At 44.9% G+C, this 24,740-nt stretch overlaps 1 protein-coding gene across 2 annotated transcripts in view; it reads right to left on the reverse strand.

The window, feature by feature from the left end:
• LOC137431777 (SWI/SNF-related matrix-associated actin-dependent regulator of chromatin subfamily E member 1) overlaps positions 1 to 24,740 on the reverse strand; it is a 75,401-nt gene that overhangs the window by 19,441 nt on the left and 31,220 nt on the right. The window contains exons 3-6 of one of the 2 annotated variants that reach the window (XM_068123476.2): positions 24,578 to 24,679; positions 16,224 to 16,301; positions 7,449 to 7,580; positions 993 to 1,161 (exon numbers count right to left, since the gene is read on the reverse strand). In XM_068123476.2, the coding sequence (XP_067979577.1) occupies positions 993 to 1,161; positions 7,449 to 7,580; positions 16,224 to 16,301; positions 24,578 to 24,679 (481 nt within the window). Of the gene's footprint in view, positions 1 to 992; positions 1,162 to 7,448; positions 7,581 to 16,223; positions 16,302 to 24,577; positions 24,686 to 24,740 lie in introns of both variants that reach the window. The other variant, XM_068123475.2, reaches the window with a different exon arrangement.

Genomic DNA, 24,740 nt, shown 5'->3' on the forward strand with positions numbered 1-24,740 from the left:
AGGATCTAAACCCAATCGATCATTTATGGGATATTCTGGAACGACGCCTTCGGACAGCGATTTCCACCTCCATCAAACAGTTGAGTTGATCGATTATCTCGTGGAACAAATGGTGTCGCATCCCTCCTGCAGAATTCCAGACGCTGATGGACCTTATGCCACGGCACATTCACGTGGGGGCCCAACAATCTATTAAGTAGTGACTTTACATTGGTGTTTCCATTCTTTTTTGTACACTACCTGTCACTGTCTTGTGTCGCTACCACCAGTCATTTCAGATTTTTGCCCATCATCACCTGATACGTACTCCTGCTCTCCTCTACTCTCACTCAGCCCCACTTTCCCCTTTCCTCTCTGCACCTCATGTGAGGTTTTGGAATTCCTATTCCCAAATAATCAAATGTCAATCTGGGAACCTGCTTCACTCTGTTATTATCTCCCCCCCCCCCCCCCCCCCTCTCCTCCCTTAGCCTAGATTTATGGATGCAAAAATAAAATGAAAGTTACATCATTTAGTCTAGACTATCAAAGAGTCAACACACATCTGTCCTGTGTTCACCTGTCTCCACCAGTGACAGCTCAAATTGCCACGAAAGGAATGGGCAGCTGAGAGCACCAATGAGTCTGAATGTCTGACACAAGTACATGCCACCCTTGGGTTATTGCAAACATGTATCATGACCTTCAATTACCAACCACCAACACCACTGGATATCCATTGTCAAAACTGAAGCATGTAACGATAACCACTTATAGTCAGGTTCAAAATAAGGCCTGACACAATCAGTAAACAAAATATTTTCATCCCACAGGTACAGGTGTACAAGACCAATAATCGGGTGGGGTCGGAGGTCGGAGGGAGTAGGAGTGGGGAGGTCATGGGGAAGCAAGAGCTCAAAAAAGGCAATGGGGGGGGGGGGGGGTGGGAAGGAGGGGGTGACATAAAAGAGAAAAGCTTTTCAGTGATTGAGGAGATCGAGCCCATGACCTACCATCAGGGTCTTCTGCAGGCTGGATGCTGGCATAGGGCTCAAGCTTGTCCAGTCGCTGGCGTTGCCTGCTCTCCTCCTCGGCGACGGCTTCAGCACGCGTTTTGGCATTGACGTAAGCTAGATATGCCGGAGAACTGTGGTACGTTTTCATTGCATCTGCATACTCGATCTGCCACATAAATGTGCACCACGCACTACATCACTATTTCGTGCAACTGCACGCGAAACAATGCACATCGCAGATTGTAAGGATCTTTAAAAAAGGAGTCCGATTCAAATTGTGTACTTCTGTATCTCCACCATGGCACTGTGAGCAGTGTCTGTCTACAAGTCCAAAACTTAATGAAGAATATAAATAAAAGTGGCTGGTAGGATAGCCGAGCTGGAGATACGCACACACGTCTCTAAGACGTCTAGCCTGGGATTGAATCCCAACGCAGCTATAAAACTGGCATCCCAGTGACTCAGAGGCAGGATGATTCATCAAAGTGTGTCATCCCTTGGACAGAAGTTAGACTGGGAGTCTCGTCTGCCAGCATTAGTTGGTGGACGTTTAAAGATCCCCACGGGGTCCTACGTGAAGAATCAGCGTGCTATCACCGGCACCCGAAACAAATCCCAAATTCCTGCCCTAACTGCTGTTGGGAGAGGGATGGCAAACTGCTTCGGCAGCAACAATGTTCTGTAACAGAGAATGGTAAATCGGATAAACGATGGATGCTGAAAATGGATTTTCACATTTGTCCGATTTTACTATTGCAGCACGACTTGTGCGGATAAGATAGAATAAACAAATTGTGTTACCAAATGAGAAAATGATGCTGCACTCCAAGTCTAGAATAATTGTAGCTTTGAAAATGCACACAATAATTTTAGAAGTGCAATTTAGAAGCATTTGTTGTTGTAACGAATTGTACTTTATCTGTATCCTAGCAGGAGTACCGGGTGTTTCCGGGGGGGGGGGGAGGCAGGAGAGGAAGTGGTGAGGGAGCGGGGAAGTGGAAGGGGGAGGGGAGAGGTGGGGAGTGGGAGGGGAGAGATATACTAAATATACATCTTTTGGGTTTTGGGTGGGGGGAGGGGGAGTGGCTTTGACAGGGCCCTCCATTTTGGGGGAGAGGAGAAGTGAAGGAGGAAAATTTTTCCCATGGAAAGAGTGCTTTAACCTCAGTGTTACACAGGTAAAAAGGAAATTGTAATACCCTCTGCCACCATCACCAGGTGGCGCTACACGGTACACATTTATATAGAGAATGTACACCCCTCCCTCGGCCCTCCAGACCCCTCCAGACCATGAGGTCATGGCCACATAGCCCATGTTACTCCCCATCCATCCCCACCCCCTCCTTCAGGACTCCCACCACTTCCCCACAAAATGTGGTGGCTCGTGTGTTCATACATTATGAATTGTGAGAAACTGCCTGTTTAAAGCCCCAAGTAAGGTGTACTTTTGTTGCCTAAATGAATTTGATGGTTGACCTTTTTGTTGGTCCCATTTGTCCACTTGAGCGATATTTTGAATATAATGTCCGATTATTACCCCACACGCAAAGTGCAAAGTGGGGTTAAGGAATTGGGTCATTCTGTCTTTACAGACGTCAGTTTATGATTGAGGACCTACTTAATTTTGGTTTGAGGAACCAATTCTCCACCTTGTCAGGAGAGGACACAGAGTCTTCCTGGACTCCATGTCTTTCTCACCTGACAAGGTGGAGACGTTTGTGTCAATCCTCGACTCTGATTCTGCAACTGGACCAGACGACATCAGCCCACGGCTCCTAAAATCCAGCTCTGCCGCTCTATCTCACCCTCTCTCTGTTGTTTTCACCCTCTCCTTTGCTCAAGGTCATCTGCCATCTGCTTGGAAATCAGCAAACATTACCGCTTTACACAAAAAATGTGCAAAAACAGATCCTTGTATCTACAGACCAATCAGCCTGCTCCCAATAATCAGCAAGGTCATGGCATCCATCATCGCTTCTGACATCAAATCCTTCCTCTTCTCCAATGGCTTCATCTCTGATCATCAATTTGGATTCAGACCAGGTCATTCTACTCTGGACATGCTGCTTCTGCTGTCTCAACAATGGATGGAGGTCCTCAATGCCAAACAGGAAATTAGAGCTGTCTCCCTTGACATATCACGTGCCTTCGATACGGTCTGGCACCCAGCTCTGCTCACCAAACTCTCCTCCTATGGTATCCATGGAAATCTCCACTCATGGCTTGCCGACTTCCTCTCTGGTCGTAGTCAACGTGTGGCCCTGAATGGAATTCTCTCATCTTCCCTTCCTGTCCTAGAGGGGTCAATATATGGTTGAACCCCAAAAAAATTGATACAAAAGGTTTTTCAATGGATTCTGGTACCATTGGGCATGCTAAATAACATACTAAAAATCTAGTAACATCTGACTTCCGGAAAGGGGTCATTTTCAAGATGGCGTCCAAGATGGCCGCCGGGAGCTTAAAATGGCCATATCTCAATTATTATTCAACCTAGAAAGGTGGTTTTGGTGTCTAGCCCTAGGTTTTAGGGCCCAAGGAATCCAAGTGAATCAATAAAATTACCATCAGTTAATTATTTATTGACAAGTCCAAGATGGCATCCCAAGGTGACATCCTGATCCACTAAAATGGCTCTGCCGAATAGTAGTCAACCTAGAGAGATATTTTCAGTGTGTATACCTAGGTTTAAGGCACCCAGGAAATCATCAAAATTACTTTAAAAAGCACAAAGTAATCAGGTATTCCAGTAAGCCAGGTCTACCAGCCCATGAGGCATTTGTTGTCTTATACAGTTAGTCGCTATTCATCGTCATCCTCCGACTCACCAGCTAATGAACCAAGTGTGTGTTTCAGATTGGAGATAAGAGTGTAATGTGTCTACACCACTGCCACCTGTGACTCCCGTCCACAGTATTCAGTGATCATTACAGACAAAGGTTTGTACAAAGCTTGAGAGGCTATGGCAAGGGACAGACTATTTTATATTGGGGAGGGGGGGGGGGGGACTGTAAAATCTGACAAACAATTTATTTTCGTCTCAAAAGGAATAAGTATATTATTTAGTACATGTATGCATAAACAAAATCCATATTTTTTAGATATTTCCAAAAGAAATGTACACAACGCTGCTCCAGACAGTCTCTTGAAGGTCATTCATTGTAACTGCTCCACTGCCTGCAAGACACTCCACTGCTCTTGTAGACGATATGGACTACCAAGTACTACTGCCTGTGGACCGTGCCAACTTGAAGAATGTGACAATCCACATAAGTTTCTTCCAGAGGAGTCGGAGGATGACGATGAATAGCAACTAACTGTATAAGACAACAAATGCCTAATGGGCTGGTAAACCTGGCTTACTGGTTTACCTGATTACTTTGTGCTTATTTAAGTAATTTTTATGATTTCCTGGGTGCCTTAAACCTAGGTATACACACTGAAAATATCTCTCTAGGTTGACTACTATTCGACAGAGCCATTTTAGTGGATCAGGATGTCACCTTGGGATGCTATCTTGGACTTGTCAATAAATAATTAACTGATGGTAATTTTATTGATTCACTTGGATTCCTTGGGCACTAAAACCTAGGGCTAGACACCAAAACCACCTTTCTAGGTTGAATAATAATTGAGATATGGCCATTTTAAGCTCCCGGCGGCCATCTTGGACGCCATCTTGAAAATGACCCCTTTCCGGAAGTCAGATGTTAGTAGATTTTTAGTATGTTATTTAGCATGCCCAATGGTACCAGAATCCATTGAAAAACCTTTTGTATCAATTTTTTGGGGGTTAGGTGAGTTTTTTTTCGTACATTGACCCCTCTATCCAGGTTGGAGTTCCTCAAGGAAGTGTTCTGGGCCCTGTGCTTTTTTTGGTCTTCATTAATGATCTGTCCGACTCCCTGGAAAATCTTCTCTGTCTCTTTGCTTATGACTCCACTCTCTGCCACTCCATATCTCAATCATCAGGTCGGCAGGCAGCAGCCTCTTCACTCTCTGCAGATCTTGATCACATCATAAACTGGTCAAACAAGTGGAACATGTCTTTCAATCCTGACAAATCTCACACTCTCACTTTGTCTCTCCGAAAAGACCGTCTGGACAACCCTCCCATGTACTTTCTGAACAATCCTCTCAAAGAGGTTCTGTCACTCAAACTTTTGGGTCTCACTATCTGCCATGATCTTTCCTGGGAAAACCACATTTCCAAGGTGGCCTCCAAAGCCAGTCGCCGACTGGGCATCCTCCGTCCTGCGAAGTCCTTTCTGGGCACTTCTGAGCTCCTCACCACATACAAAGCTTTCATCCGCAGCTCAATGGAATACTGCTCTCCACTCTGGGCTGGTGCTCCTGCCTCACACCTAGCTCAGCTTCAAGCGGTTGAAACCAAAGCATTCCAAATCTTTGGAATCTCCCGCGATGAAGCTGCTTCTGAGGGCCTTTCTCTCTCACACCGCAGGCAGGTTGGTGGTCTTTCTGTCTTCTACCGGCTCCTCTCCGGCCTTGCTCCCCTGCTCTGTCTGTACTCTGTCCCCCAAATATTCCTGCAGGACGCACAAGATCTGCCAGCAACCCTCTTCTGGTGAAACTGCCAAAATCAAGAATCTCTGCTCACCGTCACTCCTTCATTCCTCTTTTCGCCCACCTCTAGAACAAACTCCCTCACTCTCTTCAATCCATCTCCTCCCTCCAGGTCTTTAAAACAGCTGTTCACCACCATCTCTTATCTTCCCCCATCCACAAGCTTGATCTTTTCTACCCCCGTTAAAACACCGCAAATCCACCTCTTTCAATCCCCAACTCCTTTCCTGAAATTCCTAGTAGTGTTCATTTGCTTTCAACTGTGTATCCCTTCTCCCACCCCCCCCCCTCCCCCCACCAGCACTCCCCCTTCCACAGATCTACCAACGTCCTTGTGCACTACTGTTGTTGTGCTTGTGTGCCTCCCTCTCTCTCTCCCCCCTCTTGTCTCCCGCTCCCTTCATCGTACGTTTTATGTGTCTGTGCATATTTTCATGTTTAATGGGTTAGCTCTTACACGAGCCTCGATTCTGTATACAAAAAAAAAAAAAATTGACTTAATATTTTGAACACTATAGAACACGAATCGGAACACGAACCTGCAGTCTTGCAGTATTTTGGCTCTGAATTTGGCAAATTGTATAAATCTCGTCGCAATCGAGCAAGCACACACAGTGAAGCAATTTTTAAGTGGTGACACTGCTTAAATATTTGGCTATGTCTGTCCGTAAAAAAATGAAGAGGAACTTTCTGTGCCACCGTATTTACTTCCTGTGCCACCGAACTCACCATATTTAATTTATAAAGGGATCTAAAGGGTAATTCTTAAGGGTAATTCTAAAGGGTAATTCTAAAGGGTTTCGTTTGTTTCTCGGCTTTGCCCATTTCATGTTAAAATTGCCAAGCTGAACCGCTTCCTTCGGACGCAGGTGCCATTTGTATTTTACTATTTGCCTGTCTGGAAGTCAAACAAAATTGAAAATCATTCCAAACAGGAAGCTTACTGTTTTTAGCGACGTCATAAAGGACACAAACACCAGGCACGAATAACTAATGTAACTTGTGAAATAAAGTGGTGTAATAGTCTATAAGGTGGTGTAATAAGGTGGTGTAGACAAAACGGTGGTAAACTTCCGAAAAAGGATGAGTTTTTTTTTTCCCCCTGAACAACCTTTAAAATCTTTATTTTATTTCAATTGAACTATATACTTTAACAGTGTAGACCACAAATCGCCTTGTTGGCTCTTTCAAAAACCTCCACTTTGGCAGTACTTGGACAAATTATGATGCCATTTTACCCCATCTCGACCAATCAGATCCTCGTGACAATGTTCTTTCATCTGTTTCTTCCTCCAATAAATTGTATCAACATTTTCCTTTTCAATTACAATTTTTATTGATAGCAGTAGTGGACGAGTATCTCAGTTGGCTGAGGACAGAGGGAAGTGGAGGAGTGTCCTGGTCAAGGCAGGGCAGAAACCTGGTATCATTGGACCTCACCTATTATAAAGGGAAGAGGAGGAGGCAAGAAGTAGGAGGAGGAGGAGGAGGAGGAAAGGAGAAGAAGAAGTACAGGAAGCCCATTTATGCTTATCATTCCCTTTTGCTGGAAAAAAATTATAGTTGATACTTTAAAAAAAATTTACTCTTTTACAATCCTTTTTAGTTATAAAGGCTTCGGAGAATAGTGTGATTTCTCACAAGATCTGTTGAGAGTCTCAGATGTCATGAGAAATGTTGGTAGAGGAAAGTAGACATTTACTTTGTGAAATAAAGTGCAATTATTGTTGCGTGATTGAAAAAAAATTTTCCCTTGTATGTGCCATAAACTCACATGTAAACTGGTTACAGCACAGGTGCAGCAAGTCTTTATATTAAATACATCTCCACCTGTTATATCACAAGCACGTGAAAGTAAGCCAAACTCACCTTTTCTGCTTCATAGTCATTCAAATATTCTTGTTTCTCCTCATCACTGAGGTCCCGCCACATGCTACCAATTATCTTCCCAATCTCCCATAACTTGAGATCCTGGTTTGCAGCCTTCACCTGGTCCCAAACCTATGCAGACACATGCATACACATGATCTCAAACAGCCAATCATATGCAAGAAATACCAACAAACAAGGAGAAAAAGACGTAAATGTCATAGCCTAGTAAAGGCAAAACCCATGGTTTTAGTAATTTTGCTGAACGGAGTTAAAGGCCACCGGTCGGCCATCTTTGGTCAGATTACAAAACAACAAGCATTTAACCCCTCACCTCGAGTGGCCTTGTAGGCTTTGTGGCGGGGAAATCCCAGAAGAAAATTTTTTTTTAAAGACTTCAACATATGTATACTCTCATGTATTGGCTTTGTGCCAAGTTTGAACAAAATTGGTTCATGCATGTCCGAGAAATGGTTGGGGACACGTTTAAGTAACAAAATGGCCGTCAGTTGGCCATCTTGGACCTGATCTCGAAAATAAATAATGTGCATATGTAGGCCATCATTCTTTATCTGTTTGCCAAGTCTGAACATGATTGGTAAATGCATGTCTGAGAAATGGTTGAGGACCTGTTCAAGATCGGGCCTTTTTTTTTACAACCAAAATTGCCGCCAGTCGGCCATATTTGATCGCATAGCGAAACAAAATGATGTGCATATGTATAACCATCAGGTATTGTCTTAGTGCCAAGTATGAACAAAATCAGTCCATACACGTCTGAGATGCTTGCGGACACACACACACACACACACACACACACACACACACACACACACACACACACACACACACACACACACACACACACACACACACACACACACACACACACACACACACACACACACACGACCCAATCCTTAAGCCCCGTTTCGGACCAAGCCCAACAGGGGCTAATAATATAATAATGATAAAAGTGTGGACAGACTATTCTATTTAAAAAAAATTGTGAAACTATGCATCCAATGGCACATTATGAAATAAAAAGTGTAACCACTGCACGAGTACAGATGGTTTTCTCAGCTCCGTGAGATCCTCTGAACAAGCTTCAAGAGGAGCTTGTGCTATCCTCTTGTGGTTGCATTTTATTTGTGAATGCAGGCAGGTTTCTCAGGTATGCACTGGATCTGTATTTGCCTCTGCCATTGAAGGTGGGCGGAGGTTATGGCTTCACCCTTTCTGTCAGTTTGTCTGTGAACAGGATATCTCAAAAAAGTTATGGACAGATTTGGAAGAAATTTGCTGCACAAGTTACAAGTGTGTGTCAAGGACGAAATGATTAGATGTTGGTGAAGATCTAGATCCGGTTCCTATAATTGTTTTAAGCGCTTCTGCAGCATTGAGAGATTGGGCAAAGATTGGGCAATATATAGCACAATATCCCAAAAAGTTGTGGACGGATTTGGATGAAACTTAGTGGACAGGTTTGGTTTGGTCTGCGACAAGGACGAATCGGTTCAATTTTGGTGATTATCTGAATCCGGATCCGGATACAAGAATTATTTAATTTCTAAATTGATTGATCACCATTGAGAGATGGAGCCAAAAGCGATGTATTTTTTTTTTTGTATACAGAATCGAGGCTCGTGAAAGAGCTAACATTTATCACACAAGCAAATCAAACAGACAAACAAAGTATATAAAAAGGGGAGCGGTAGACAAGATGGGGAGAGAAGGGGAAGCACACAAACACAACATTTGAGGACAAAGACATCGGGAGATGTGTGGGAGAGAGGGCTTGGGGGGGGGGGGGAGGCGTGGGATGGGGGGAGGGGGTGGGAGATGTATAAATCACAAGGACAGGAAGAGGAGTCGGCAGAAGACGGAAAGGCCACCAACCTGCCTGCGGTGAGAAAGTGAAAGGCCCTCGGAGATAGCTTCATCGCGGGAGATTCCATTGATTCTGAAAGCTTTGGTTTCAACAGGGTGAAGACGAGCTAGGTGTGAGGCAGGAGCACCGGCCCAGAGGGGAGATCAGTATTCCATTGAGCTGCGGATGAAAGCCTTGTATGTGGTGAGGAGCTCAGGTGTGCCAAGGAAGGACTTCGCACGACGGAGAATGCCCAGTCGGCGACTGGCTTTGGAGCCCAGATTTGAAATGTGGTTTTCCCAGGAAAGATCATGGCAGATAGTGAGACCCAAAAGCTTGAGTGACAGAACTTCTTGGAGAGGATTATTCAGAAAGTGGATGGGAAGGTTGTCCAGTCAGTCTTTTCGGAGAGACATCGTGAGAGTATGAGATTTGTCAGGATTGAAAGACATGTTCCACTTGTTTGCCCAGTCTGCGATTTTGTCCAGGTCTGCAGAAAGTGAGGAGGCTGCAGACTGCCAATCTAAGGGATGAGGAATGGAGCGACAGAGAGTAGGGTCATCAGCAAAGAGATAGAGACGATTTTCCAGAGTCGGAGAGATCATTGATGAAGACCAGAAAAAGCACAGGGCCCAGAACACTGACTGGGGGAACTCCAGCCTGAACAGGAAGAGGAGATGAGAGAAACCCATTCAGGGCCACACGTTGACTACGACAAGAGAGGAAGTCCGCCAGCCATGCATGGAGATTTCCATGGATACCAAAGGAGGAGAGTTTGGTGAGCAGAGCGGTGTGCCAGACCGTATCGAAGGCACGTGATATGTTAAGGGAGACAGCTCTAATTTCCTGTTTGGCATTGAGGACCTCCATCCATTGTTGAGACAGCAGAAGCAGCATGTCCAGAGTAGAGTGACCTGGTCTGAAAACAAATTGAGGATCAGAGATCAAGCCATTGGAGAAGAGGAAAGATTTCATATCTGAAGCAATGAAGGATTCCATGACTTTGCTGATAATTGGGAGAAGGCTGATTGGTCTGTAGTTGCTAGGATCTGTTTTTGCACCTTTTTGTGTAAAGCGGTGATGTTGGCTGATTTCCAAGCAGATGGCAGATGACCTTGAGCAAAAGAGAGGGTGAAGAGAACAGAGAGAGGGAGTGAAAGAGCGGAAGAACAGGATTTTAAGACCCGTGGGCTGATGCCGTCAGGTCCAGTTGCAGAATCAGAGTCGAGGGTTGACAGAAACTTTTTCACCTTGTCAGGAGGAAATGGCACAGAGTCCAGGAGCAGCTGGGTACGACTGGGTACGGTGGGTACAGAGTGCGATGGGTTTGGTACACAAGATTTTGAGGCAAACACAGAGTTGAGGCATTCAGCTTTTTCACGTGCGGAGTCAGCCGTGTAGCCGTTTGAGGTAAGGGAGGGGATGGAGGGGGAACAAACACCAGAAACAGATTTGACCAGACACCACCAGGATTTGGAAGAGGGAGACAGATAAGAGAGTTCGGTCTTGAGAACGGAGAGATATTGTTTCCTGGCTCTCCTGAGGGTGGACACACACTTGTTTCGGGCTTTGTGAAAGGAAATGAGATTTCCTTCCAATTGGATTTGCTTTCCAGGAGACAAAGGCAAGTTGTTTCTGGGCAACAGCCTCACCAGAAGATTCCGTGTACCATGGACAGGAGGAAGGGTATGACAACTGAAGACGAGATGGGATAAATCTGTGCATGAGAGAGAGCAATTTACTTTGGAAGAATTCCCAGGATGAGTTGATGTCAGAGGCGGTAGAGATGGGAGACCAGTCCAGATGATTGATGGCTGCTTGAAGACCGTGCCAGTTGGCCTGAGTGGAATGCCAGAATCGTTGACGCTGAGGAGGCTCTCTGAGAATGGTCATAGAGATGTCCACTTTAACAAGCACATGATCAGATGAGCCGATTGGAGCAGAAGAAGAGCAGCAGACATTTTCAGGGAAGTTAGTCATAACCAAGTCCAGAAGAGAAAATGCTCCGTTGACTGAGATCCGGGTCGGGAAATTGACAAATTGTGTCAGTCCCAGTGAGTCGCAGAAGTCCTTTGCTGAGGAGCCATGGCTCGTGAGAGAGGTACCCACACCCAGCCAACTGGCATGGTGACAAATGAAATCACCACATATGAGGAAGAGAGAGTTGGGATGAGTAGATAGAAGTTGGTCCATATTATTAGACAGCGAGATGTAGATTGAGTCATCACTGTTTGGTGGACGGTACAACACACCTATGAACAAAAGGTGGGAGCGAAGGGGAAGCCATAGCCAGAGGTATTCCTGGGGGTGAGGTGGAGAGAGGGCAGTGCAGGGCGAGTGAGAAAGAGAGTTTTTCATAAAGATAGCAACCCCACCTCCAGGACGAGGCTGAGGTCTATCATACCAGAGGAGGGAGTAACCCGGGAGAGATACTAAGGAATCAGAGACATCATGAAGGAGGAAAGTTTCTGTTAAGCAGATCACGTCTGGTTTGTCAGAAGCAACCTGTACGGAGAGATCAGTCAAGTTTGAGCGAAGGGTCCGGATGTTTGAGGTCCATACCGTTAACGAAGAGGAAGGGGGAGCATCGGATACAGAACAGGGGGGGGAGGGGTAGGGTAAGATATGGAAGAGGAGGAAGAGGTAGGGAGAGCTGTTGAAGGTGTGTCCGAGATTTCAGAATAGCTCGGAGAAAGGGAAGGATGGGGAGGACAAAAGGTTTGATGGTTATTGGGTGAGGGAAAGTGAGGTGTTATTTGAGGAGGGGGAAGAGCGAGGCAGAAGGTTGGGGGAGATGGAGGTGAGAGGTGGAAGGGGGCAGAAGCGGGGCGGACGCTTTGAAGGGGAAGGGCGAGGGGGAGTCTAGGAGGGGTGGAGTGTGGGGGGAGTTCAGGAGGGAAGGGGCAAGGGGGGGAGATTTGAAAGGGATGGGTGATGGGGAGGATTTGGAGGGGAGGGGCAAGTGGGAAGATTTGAAAGGGATGGGTGATGGGGAAGATTTGGAGGGGAGGGGCAAGGGGGAAGATTTGAAAGAGATGGGTGATGGGGAAGATTTGGAGGGGAGGGGCAAGGGGGGAGATCTGAAAGGGATGGGTGATGGGGAAGATTTGGAGGGGAGGGGTGATGGGGTCGTTTTGGAGGGGAGTGGTGATGGGGAAGATTCGGAGGGGAGGGGTGAGATTAGATTTTAGAAAGTGTACGAATAATGGGAAACGAACATTTATTGCAAAATGGGTTTCTTGTGACCTTCGAGTCAAAGATACATTTAAGGACGCTGGAGGGAGGGTGGAGTGCAGTTGAGTTTAGGGAATGTAGGAAAGAGGCACTGTAAGAGATGGACTTTTTTTTTTTTTTGGAGTGAATAGATTTGGTGAGAAAGTCGAAAGCACCCTTTTAAAGAAGAAGAAAAAGGTGTTATAATATACGACAGAATACAGTACTTCAGGGGAAAGTTTAAACATTTTTGTATTTCACAGTGAAAACCATCTGGGGAAATGGGGGTGAAACACGTGGTCGAAGAACGAACGAACGAATAAGAACAACGAATAAACGAATAAGAACAACGAATAAGATTAAGAACAGAGAAGGAAATGTTTTTTAAGTTTGTGTTTTTTTGAGTTGAGATTTAAAATAAGGAAGTATGGGGTTGAAAAGACTGGGAAAACTGAGATAACGAAAGTAAATGGAGCACAATCGAGGGACCGCTGAGAGAAAAACAAAGCCTCAAGGTAGGACACGGTTCAAGGCCTCAAAAGACGCGGCACGAATTAACCGACGATTGTTTATACAGGTATGAAAGAATAACACCGAAAATCTTCCCAGGGACACACTATAGATACACATACCGAAAGATAAATACAGTTTCGACAAAAACACAATTGTGAACAATTACTTAACTTCGAAAGCGTGAGGGCATGGACAGCTTCGAAAGACGTGACCTCGCTGACAAAGATCTCGCGAGATCTGATATCTGTATAGTATAGCATGATATCTCAAAAAGTTGTGGACGAGTTTTGACAAAACTTGGTGGAAGAGTTGGTTAGGTGACAAGAACATGCCGATTCAATTCTGGTCAGGTCCGGATCCAGATCCGGCCTATCAGTGGCATACAAATCGTAATCTGCTCTGCATGGCAGAGGTATGTGCTCTCCCGAGGGCTGTTCGAGTTTATAACTATTATCATTTGTTCCTTGTGCTGCTAATCATATAATGAGTCTGTTCCCATGTCTTGGTGTTCATATTTGATCCTGTTGTATCAATCAAGAGTTTGTGTTTGTCTCGGCCTCGATGAGGCCGCCTGATCATGAGTCAATGCCTACACGTTCTCTTTTTCTTTCCTTCACCTGAATGCATTTTTGATCCTATCGTGCCACTTTCATTCATGCTTTCAATAATCCTTCCCTTTAAACGGGTCAAGATGTCTATAGTCGTCCGGTAAAACTTGGGATCCAGAAATGAAACCCACACTGCGGTATGGCTTGCTGGTCGGACTACCTTTAAACCTCACTCAAATTAAGTCCATCCTAACATGATAATATTATTAACTGGAAGGGGGGAGGCCGTGTTCGAGTTGGTTAGATTTACTTGTGTATTATGGATCTGTCAGGGATAAGTTGTATGTAATATGTGCACTGATGGGGAATGATTGGAAACAATAGAGCAGAATAGGGTAAGATTGTATGGTGTAAAACCTCCTGTACACACGAGGCCAGGTGGAGGACTTGGGCACAAATGTGCAGGATAGCACGACGCACTTTTAAAAGCCAACATCATGAACTGTTTGGCCGGCAGACTGAAATGAGCAGCAGAAATGAAACAATGGGATGACCAAGCCTGGAAGAAGGTGCTCTTTACAGACGAGTCCAATATGGAAATGTTTGATGATAACCGTATTCAGTTTGTTCGAAGGAAGACCAGGGAGAGGTACAAGCCAGTGTACAACAGCTACAGTGAAGCATGGGGGTGAATCAATACACAAGAGCAGGGCTGTATTTCAGCCATGGGTGGAGGAGATTGTCATAAAATCGAAGGTACACTGACCGCCGACAGGTACAGGCAGGTTCTGATCCGTCATGCCATTCCCTCAATAATTTGTCTCATTGGGCAGCTATTCATCTTCCAACATGACAATGATCCCAAGCTTAGAGCCAATGTGGTGATAAACTATCTGAAACATAAATAGATTGAGATATCAATCACAAAGATGACTTGGCAAACACAAAGTATTGATATGAACATCACTGAGGTCATATGATATTATATGGACACTGAGAAAGTCAAACGGCAAACAAACACCTCGGGTTGAATTATGGACAAGTACTACAAGGTATTTTGAACAACATTCCATACTCAAACAATGATAACTGTATAAGAGCATGAAAACAAGTTATCAGGCTCCACATAAAGCAAGGGGCTCACGTACCAAACACTAATGCAATATACAACTTGTAAACATTGTTTTGTATATTTTCTTTAACAATACATTGTGCATTATTACATACATCTCTCAGTTGCATTACCTATTATTTGTTCATAAGCTGTACAGCTGCATCCCCCAGCAAATCATGCTACCCGCAGCCATGTGCTGCTTACTAAACATTGTCATTTTGCATATCCTGCATGAGCAGGGGTTACCCGGCACTGCCCGAGGAGGGAGGGTGAGTGGGGGGGATACCTGGCACTGCCCGGGGTTGGGGAGGCAATACTGGGTGCTGCCCGGCTGGGTGAGCTTTTCCCGGTGATGGTTTGGGGACATGGTAGACATTGAAAAGTTAAGAAGATATTGGTCTTATGGTGGTCACATTTTGCTTGCTGACCGGCAGCGGCACTGGCTGACCCCACGTCCCAATGTAGACTTTACAGCAGCCTTTGGTGGCCTCAGGCCGGACGTCAAGGCCGATGTATGATAGTTTAAAACGTTGCCCAGATTCGGAAGTATCTACACCCAAAATTTGAGGCCTATAGGTGCTGCGGTTCGGCCATGAAATAATAATGTACAAACGCACAAACACAAATGCGTGCGCGCACGCACGCACACACACACAATATATTTCCATAATTAATTCCAATACTATATATTATTCCCTAACATTCAGCGCCAGGAAGGGCATCCGGCCATAAAAAAAAACATTGCCTCAAAACAGGGAACCATGATTGTCATGGGGCCCGCAAGGCTAACCCCCGCTGTAGCTGGGAAAATGGCCTTAAAACGATCATTCATTCAGCATGGATGGCCCAACATCACAAGTCTTTTTGTCGAGTTAAAATCTAAGATGATGCACCTATGATGGCTCCTGATTGGAGAATGCACTGTACCTTATGCCAACTTTTACAACTTTCATTAATTCCGCTTTGCAAGCATCGTCAATACTCAGCAGCAGCTTTGTAAGCATCAGGTTATTCTCTCATTAGTTTTCCCTAATCCTATCTCTTTAAATCCAAAATGCAATCCTTTCCTTCCACTTTCATGTACTGCAACCCATTAAGAGCAGAGCACGTAGCTGCAGGTTTTGCTCAATTGCTTCTGAATGGCTTCCAAGAGCAATCACGAAACCAATGAGAAATCCCATAGGACGTTTCTCGTTAAGGAAGGCCTTTCAGCAAACATTGTGCAAATCACATTCAGAAACGAATCTTCAAACAGATTTCTAGCCAATGTCGAGACATACAAAAAAGATGTGACGCATCTTACCATTTGCCATTTACCAAATGCTGAGTTCCTAACATCCGCATTTTACTGTGCGAATAAAGCAGACATTGATTTGTGGCTTTAATGAATGCGAGTTAACATACGTGTCATTAACATTAGTAGTCAGATCATGATCAATCATATTGCAACATCATATAGCAAGTGCGGTTCCGATCTACCTGATTTACGCCGGAGCAAGCAGAGTGTCAGCGCTTACCTTGCGGCTGTATCTCATGTAAGGCATCAGTGGCTTATCCGGTGGTTTCGGGGCCTTTGGTACATTAATTCCAGATGCCTGCAATGGGTACATATTTGTGAGCATTTTCACCAGGTCATCATAAAACACAAACATTCCAGACATGTTACAAATGACTGCCGACAAAAAGTCAGGTCATCCGTATTAAAATATAAAATTTCCATTATTGCCATTTCAAAAAGGATTTCCACATGGTGCAATATGCGGTATTTCAGAGTATTATTATACCGGGGTTACTTCCACGTGTCTAGTTGGTTAAAAAAATACAAGACCAACAACCATTGCAAATCATGTTACACGGTTTTATTGTCCCCGGTCGCACCGCGGAGCGAAAGGGGGACGATGGTTTTCCCCTCCGTCCGTTTGTCCATCCGTCCGTCCGTGCGTCCGTCCGTCCGTGCGTCCGTCCATCCGTCCGTGCATGTGTGCGTGCGTGCGTAAGCAAAGGACCGAATTCTAATTTGGTGTGTGGGTGCAACCCACGTCAAAATTCAAGATGGCCGCCACCATATGTATGTCTGAACCTTGTGAGCGTAATATCTTGAAAAATAAACGAACTACTAACTTCTAATCTGGTGTGTGTGTGTGTATCTACGCATAAGGGAGAACGCTATTGAAAATTGGGTTGCCACGTCAAAATCCAAGATGGCCGCCTTGCGTCTTCCACTTTGTCAACTCACATCACTTCACCGACAGGGGACCGAGGCGTAACGCTTGTTCACATAATAATTCAAATGTTTTTGACCATTTAAGAGAATTCAACATAACGGTGGAAACAGCCAAGTGCTTTCCAGAGGTATTTCCAGAAAATATATTTTTACTGTTGTGGAAACGAACCTGGGGGAGTCACATTCAACATGTAGAGAATCCTGAGTTAGGTGTTTAATTAATGTGTGCGTACATAGGGCCCTTCCCTTTTCGTACAGCAGATGGGTGAAATATTTGGGAGAATTGTGACTTTGATGATACAAGCACGAGTGTTGGCACACAGTTAGAGTATGCCCTAAGGAAGGTATTTGGCTATAGGGCCATCGCAGATTTGTCCTGTGACAACAATGGCGGCCATTTTTCAAAAAAGGACAAATCTGCGATGGCCCGATAGCCAGATATCTTTCTTAGGACATACTCTGACTGTGTGCCAAATGCCATGCTTGTATCACCAAAGGCACAATTACTGCACCTATCTGCCATACTATTTGTATAGGGGATGGGGGGAAAAGCGCTGTGTGGGTTTAGCTTGGCTTTCTCCCTTCATGAAATTCCCCAACCTCCAATTAACTTTAATCTCATTTCCCAACCTTCCGAATGTCAATCCACCTTTCAATCGATCTTTCAACACATCTATCAATCCTTCCTACCCCTTCCGATCCGCTTCCTGATCCTTCCTATTCTGGTTACTCCAGCGAGGGAGCGTCCTTTGAGCTCTCCACGTCATCAAAGTTAAGTATTTTCCCATTCGTGTCTTTGTCAAATTTCCACTGGTTATTTTACTGTGTATGTGTTCCTGTGTGTTTATAGTTAGTTTTGGTTTGTAATTCGTGCAAATGTATGTGTAATTACAGTAGTCGTTTTTTGTTCGCACCGTGTGCGCGGCTCAGTACCTTGACGCTTCGCGCCTCAAGTTCCTGCCTTGAGGCAGGAAAACTTCTTTCTCAGATCCACACCCTCACTTCAGGGACTTTTCCCAGATTGTTTTTCAAGGTTTTGTTTAAATATTATTTAAATATGGTTAAACTTTCCCCTGCAGTGTTTTATTCAGTGGTTTATTACAACACGCTGTTTTTCTTCCTATTTAAAAGGCTTTTTTCAATTTCCTCTTCAAATCATTCCACTTCAAAAAAAAAATTCAATCTCTTACAGTCTTTCCTCCCTACATTCTCTAAACTCACCTGCATTCCACCCCTCCTCTATCATTTTCAAATCGATCTCTGACTTGAATATCACAATGAACCCAGTTTGTAATAAATGTTCGTTTGTCATTAATCATCCACTTCCTAAACTTCCCCCCCAACCCCTCCCCTTCTAATCTCACCCCCCACCACACCCCCGACCATATTTCTCCAATTCTCCCCTCTTCCCCCTCCTCCTCAAACCTGCCTCCTCCCCACTTCCTCTCCCTTCCATCTCATACCTCCACCCCCTCAAACCTTCTACTTTGCTCTGCCCCCTCTAAAACAATGCCTCACTGTGCCTCATCCCATTACCTGCAAACTTTTTGGTCCTCCTCATCCTTCCCTTTCTCCTAGCTCTTCTGCAATCTCCGACACACTATCAACACCATCAATCTCTGACAAACAATCTGACACACTACTCCACCCACAGGAGTACCTCTGGCTATGGCTTCCCCTCCGCTCCCACCTTTTTTTCATACAGTCACGTGAAAAAGTAAGTACACCCCATGTAAAGTTTTGACTTTTTCAACATATTTCAACATACAGCTATTTGATCTTCATTTCAACAATATTGATAGATAAAGGTGATATAATATAACAAATATGAAACATTTACATTTGTAGTCCATTGTATAATTTAAATAAACATAAATGCAAATTTCGCATGTGGAAAAAGTAAGTACACCCCCACATTTATCACTACTTCAAATACCTAAAATTAGAATCAGGTGCACCAGCTCAGGTGCAAATGATTAGAACATTGTTAGAGAGGATCTTGGAGGAACCTGTCTTATTTAAACCTCAGACATTTAGTTTGGTTTGCTCGTTGTTGTTGAAGTGTGCGGCGTCACAATGCCTAGATCAAAAGAGCTCTCTGAGGCCTTCAGAAAGAAGGTTATAGATGCCTACGAGTCTGGGAGGGATTTAAAAAGATCTCCAAACAATTTGAAATCAATCATTCGACTGTCCGGAAGATCATCTAGAAGTGGAGAAGATTCCAAACAACTGCCAACTTGTTCAGACGAGGCCGCCCCAGGAAGTTCAGCCCGAGAGCAGACCGCAAGATGCTGAAAGAACTCTCTGAGAACCCCAGCATGTCATCACGGGACCTACAGGTAGCTCTTGCCACTGTTGATGTCAAAGTGCACGAGTATACCATCAGAAAGAGGCTGCACAAATTTGATCCACATGGGAGGTGTGCCAGGAGGAAACCTTTGCTGTCCAGAAAGAACATCAGGGCAAGACAGAAGTTTGCCAATGAATACCTAGGCAAAGACCAGCACTTCTGGAACAATGTGCTCTGGACAGATGAGTCAAAGGTAGAGATATTTGGCCACAGTACCAGAAGACATGTTTGGCGAAAACCAAAGACAGCATTTGACCACAAGAACCTGCTCCCAACTGTAAAGCGTGGTGGTGGAAATATTATGGTTTGGGGTAGCTTTGCTGCATCAGGGCCTGGGCATCTCACCATCATATAATCCACTATGATTTCTTCATTGTACCAGAGGGTGCTTGAGGATAATGTGAGGCCATCTGTCGGAGAGTTGAAGCTCAACCGAAGGTGGACCTTGCAACATGACAATGACCATAAACATACCAGTAAATCCACCAAGGAATGGCTGAAAAGAAAGAAATGGAGGGTTCTGGAATGGCTAAGTCAAAGATGTTGTGGATCTAAATCCCATCGAGATGTTGTGGGGGGATTTGAAACGAGCTGTGCATGCAAGAAACCCCTCAATCATCGCACAGCTGAAATAATTCTGCATGGAGGAGTGGGTAAAAATTTCTCCCACTCGATGTCAGAGACTGGTAGACAGTTATAAGAAATGCCTACTTGAGGTTGTTTCTGCCAAAGGCAGCAATACCACCTATTAGACCCAAGGGTGTACTTACTTTTTCCACATGCGAAATTTGCATTTATGTTTATTTAAATTATACAATGGACTACAAAATGTAAATATTTCATGATATTTGTTATATTATATCACCTTTATCTATCAATATTGTTGAAATGAAGATCAAATAGCTGTATGTTGAAATATGTTGAAAAAGTCAAAACTTTACATGGGGTGTACTTACTTTTTCACGTGACTGTATGTGTTCTGTACCATCCACCAAACAGCGATGACTCCATTTACATTTCGCTGTCTGACAACATGGACCAACTTCTATCCACTCATCCCAACTCTCTCTTCCTCATATGTGGCGACTTCAACTGTCATCATGCCAGCTGGCTGGGTGTGGGTACCTCTCACTCCAGTCATGGCACCTCAGCAAAGGACTTCTGTGACAAACTGGGACTGACACAATCTGTCAATTTCCCAACCCGGATCTCAGTCAACGGAGCATCTTCTCTTCGAGACTTGGTTATGACAAACTTCCCTGCAAATGTCTGCTGCTCTTCTTCTGCTCCAATCGGCTCATCTGATCATGTGCTTGTTAAAGTGGCCATCTCTCTGGCCATTCTCGGAGAGCCTCCCCAGCGTCGACGAGTCTGGCATTTCACTCAGGCCAACTGGCACGGTCTTCAAGCAGCCATCAATCATCTGGACTGGTCTCCCATCTCTACTGCCACTGACATCAATTCTTCCTGGGAATTCTTCCAAAGCAAACAGCTCTCTCTCTCTCTCTCTCTCATGCACAGATTTATCCCATCTCGTCTTCAGTTGTCATACCCTTCCTCTCGTCCATGGTACACTGAATCTTGTGGTGAGGCAGTTGCCCTGAAACAACTTGCCTTCGCCTCTTGGAAGGCCAATCCAACTGTGGGCAATCTCAATTCCTTTCACAAAGCTCGGAACAAGTGTGTGTCTAAGCTCAGGAGAGCCAGGAAACACGATCTCTCTACCCTCAAGACTGAACTCTCAAACCTGTCTCCTTCCTCCAAATCCTGGTGGCGTCTGGTCAAATCCGTTTCTGGTGTTTGTTCCTCCTCCATCCCTCCCTTACCTCAAACAGCTACACAACTGACACTGCACGTGACAAAGCCGAATGCCTCAACTATTTGTTTGCCTCAAAATCTTGTGTCACAAACCCATCTCTCTCTGTTCCCACCTTACCCAGTCGAACCCAACTGCTCATGTACTCTGTGTCCTTCTCTCCTGACAAGGTGGAGAAGTTTTTGTCAAACCTCGCCTCTGATTCTGCAACTAGAACAGACGGCATAAGCCCACGGGTCCTAAAATCCTGCTCTGCCACTCTATCTCACCCTCACTGTGTTCTCCTCACCCTCTCCTTTGCTCAAGGTCATCTGCCATCAGCTTGGAAATCAGCAAACATTACCACTTTACACAAAAAGGTGCAAAAACAGATCCTTGCAACTACAGACAAATCAGTCTGCTCTCAATTATCAGCAAAGTCATGGAATCCATCATTGCTTCAGATATCAAATCCTTCCTCTTCTCCAATGGCTTGATATCGGATCATCAATTTGGATTCAGACGAGATCATTTTACTCTGGACATGCTGCTTCTGCTATCTTAACAATGGATGGAGGCCCTCAATGCCAAACAGGAAATCAGAGCTGTATCCTTTGACATATCTCGGGCCTTCGATACGGTCTGGCAACCCGCACTGCTCACCAAACTCTCCTCCTATGGTATCAATGGAAATATCCACGCATGGCTTGCAGTTTTCCTCTCTGGTCGCAGTCAACGGGTGGCCCTGAATGAAATCCTCTCATCTCCCCGTTCCTGTTCAGGCTGGAGTTCCCCAAGGCAGTGTTCTGGGCCATCTGCTTTTTCTGGTCTTCATTAATGATCTCTCCGACTCTGGAAAATCCTCTCTATCTCTTTGCTGATGATTACAGTCTGTGCTGCTCCATATCTCAAACCTCAGATCAGTAAGCAGCCGCCCCTCACTCTCTGCAGACCTGGACAATATCTCAAACTGGTCAAACAAGTGGAACATGTCTTACAATCCTGACAAATCTCACTTTCACTTTGTCTCTCTGAAAAGACCGTGTGGACAACCCTCCCATCTACTTTCTGAACAATCCTCTCCAATAAGTTCTGTCACTCAAGCTTTTGGGTCTCACTATCTGCCATTATCTTTCCTGGGAAAACCACAACTCCAAGCTGGCTTCCAAAGCCAGTCGCCGTCTGGGCATCCTCCGTCATACCAAGTCCTTTCTGGGCACTTCTGAGCTCCTCCAATACAAAGCTTTCATCCGCAGCTCAATGGAATACTGCTCTCCCCTCTTAGGCTGGTGCTCCTGCCTTACATCTAGCTCGGCTTCACGCGGTTGAAACCAAAGATTTCAGAATCATTGGAATCTCCCGTGAGGAAGCCGATTATCAGGGCCTTTCTCTCTCTCTCACCGCAGGCTGGTAGGTGGTCTATCTTCTAGCGACCCCTCTCCGGCCTTGTTCATCCTGCTCTGTCTGTGTTCTGCCCCCCAAATATTCCTGTAGGACGCATAAGATCTGCCAGCAACCCTCTTCTGGTGAAACTGCCAAAATCAAGACTCTCTGCTTCACTCTTTCGTTCCTCTTTTCTCCCGCCTCTGGAACAAACTCACACACTCTCTTCAATCCCTCTCCTCCCTCCAGGTCTTCAACACAGCTGTTCACCACCATCTCTTATCTTCCCCCATCCAAAACCTTAATCTTTTCTACACCCGTTAAAACACCCCAAATCCATCTCTTTCAATCCCCAACTTCCATCCTGAAATTCCTAGTAGTGTTTTCATTTGCTTTATACCATGTTTCCCTCCCTCCTCCCCCCCCCCCCCCCTTCCACAGATCTGCCGACGACCCTGTTCTCTACTGTTGAAGTGCTTGTGTGCTTCCCTCTCTCTCCCCTTCTTGTCTCCCGCTCCCTTCATTGTATGTTTTATGTCTGTGCATGTTTTATTGTTCAATGTGTTAGCTCTTTCACGAACCTGGATTCTGTGTACAAAAAATAAAAATAATTATCCATTGCCAATCTCCCAGCCTCCTTGCTTCCAAGCCGATATCCCCGGTACCCCCCCCACACCCCACCCCCACTCACCCACAACCTTCTCAAACTGCGAAACCTTCCTCTCCTTGGTTTAACCTCCACTCATTCATCCATAACCATCCCTTCCATCCTCAAAGCCAATTCAAATCCTTTTCCCACATCACACTTTCCCACGGCCCAATCCATGGATAAGCTGAGCTGGGACGAGTTGCGCTGATCTGAGACAGGCAGTGTGGGATGAGACGAGCACAAGGGCGAGGTCTTCAGTACACCGCAACTCCACACTGACTTGCACAATCTTTTCTTGCTTTATCTAAGAACTTCTAATCATTTACTTTGAACACACAAAACAAAGAGAATCAACGATTACGAATGAGCAATCACCAATTTACAGTTTGTACCTGTCTGGGTAAGGCACTCATTCTCATCTCACAGTTTCCTCTAAACTTATGCTGCACACGCTATGCCTCTCCTCCCATATCACATACACACTCCTCTATCCTCTGTTTCCCCCTTTTCCTACTCTCCATGTTGGGATGACACATGCCCGCCTTATCTGCGTCACCAGGGGCCGAAGCCAGGCTCCGTTCGTCTTCTCATCTCCTCATCTCTTTCTATTCTACCTTCTAAATTTAATGATGGCACCTGTCTTTTGTTTAGAGTCACAAGTAACATTGTAGAAGGGGCTTCCATAAGTGCTAAGGGATATAATTACTGCTCTTCTGTGTCTATGATCGTTCTGCTTGTCATACATGCTGATTAATCGCTTTGTAAATACTGTACATGCTTAATGATTATTGTCTTGCTTGATTGTAAATAAATGCTTGCTGTTTTGTTGGTAAGCATCTATCAAATCTGCTCCATTTTGTCTTTTCCATCATTTGTTCGGCATTGTGTGTACATAATAAATAGATGGGAAGTTCTGCCCCACTAATAGCTCCGAGATAGCCGACTCTCACCCACAGTTTCACTCTTCCACATGTAATAAGTAAACAGCATGCGGAAACTAGAGCGCAGTTCCTCAGTTGGGAACACCAAACGACCAGTAAGGTAACGTGGTTTAATTGGACGTGAGGACCCTGCAAGGTTTGTTGGCTTCAACTGGCATCCACAGTTGCTAAGCAACCCGTTGGGTTGGTCGAGAATCTTGTCCGAGCGACCCCCTCATGCATCCCGGTGCGCTCGCACCAAACCCGTAACAATATGTTCAACTCGATGATAAAATACTGGCCTCAAATCTCCAGGTCTACAGTTTGAAGTTACGTACCGTTTCATTTATTGACACTCAGCATTTTAAAATGTTAGAGCATGGTCAAACAACCATAGGATGGCAACCATTCATTGTACAGGCTGCTGGGCCTAATGGCTTTGTCCTGTGTTGAAGTTCCTTGTAAGAGAACTATATTATATCATATAAAAAGGCCAATGAAATAAAATTATAGAAGCCAAAGAAAGGGAAATGAAAGAAAAACAACTTACCATGGTCCGTCCATTGCCGCCCGTGCTTATACCCAACTTGTAGCTACTGTAAGCCAGGTGACCGTATGGGTTGCATCCGACGTATCCTGGCACACTGGGTGCCTGTTGCTTGACAAACATGCAGCAAAAATACACATCAGTACCAATTGCCAAAAAGCAATGT

This window comes from Myxine glutinosa, chromosome 7 (genome assembly GCF_964187855.1).
Source record: "Myxine glutinosa chromosome 7, kmMyxGlut1.1, whole genome shotgun sequence".
Classification (NCBI taxonomy): Eukaryota; Metazoa; Chordata; class Myxini; order Myxiniformes; family Myxinidae; genus Myxine; species Myxine glutinosa.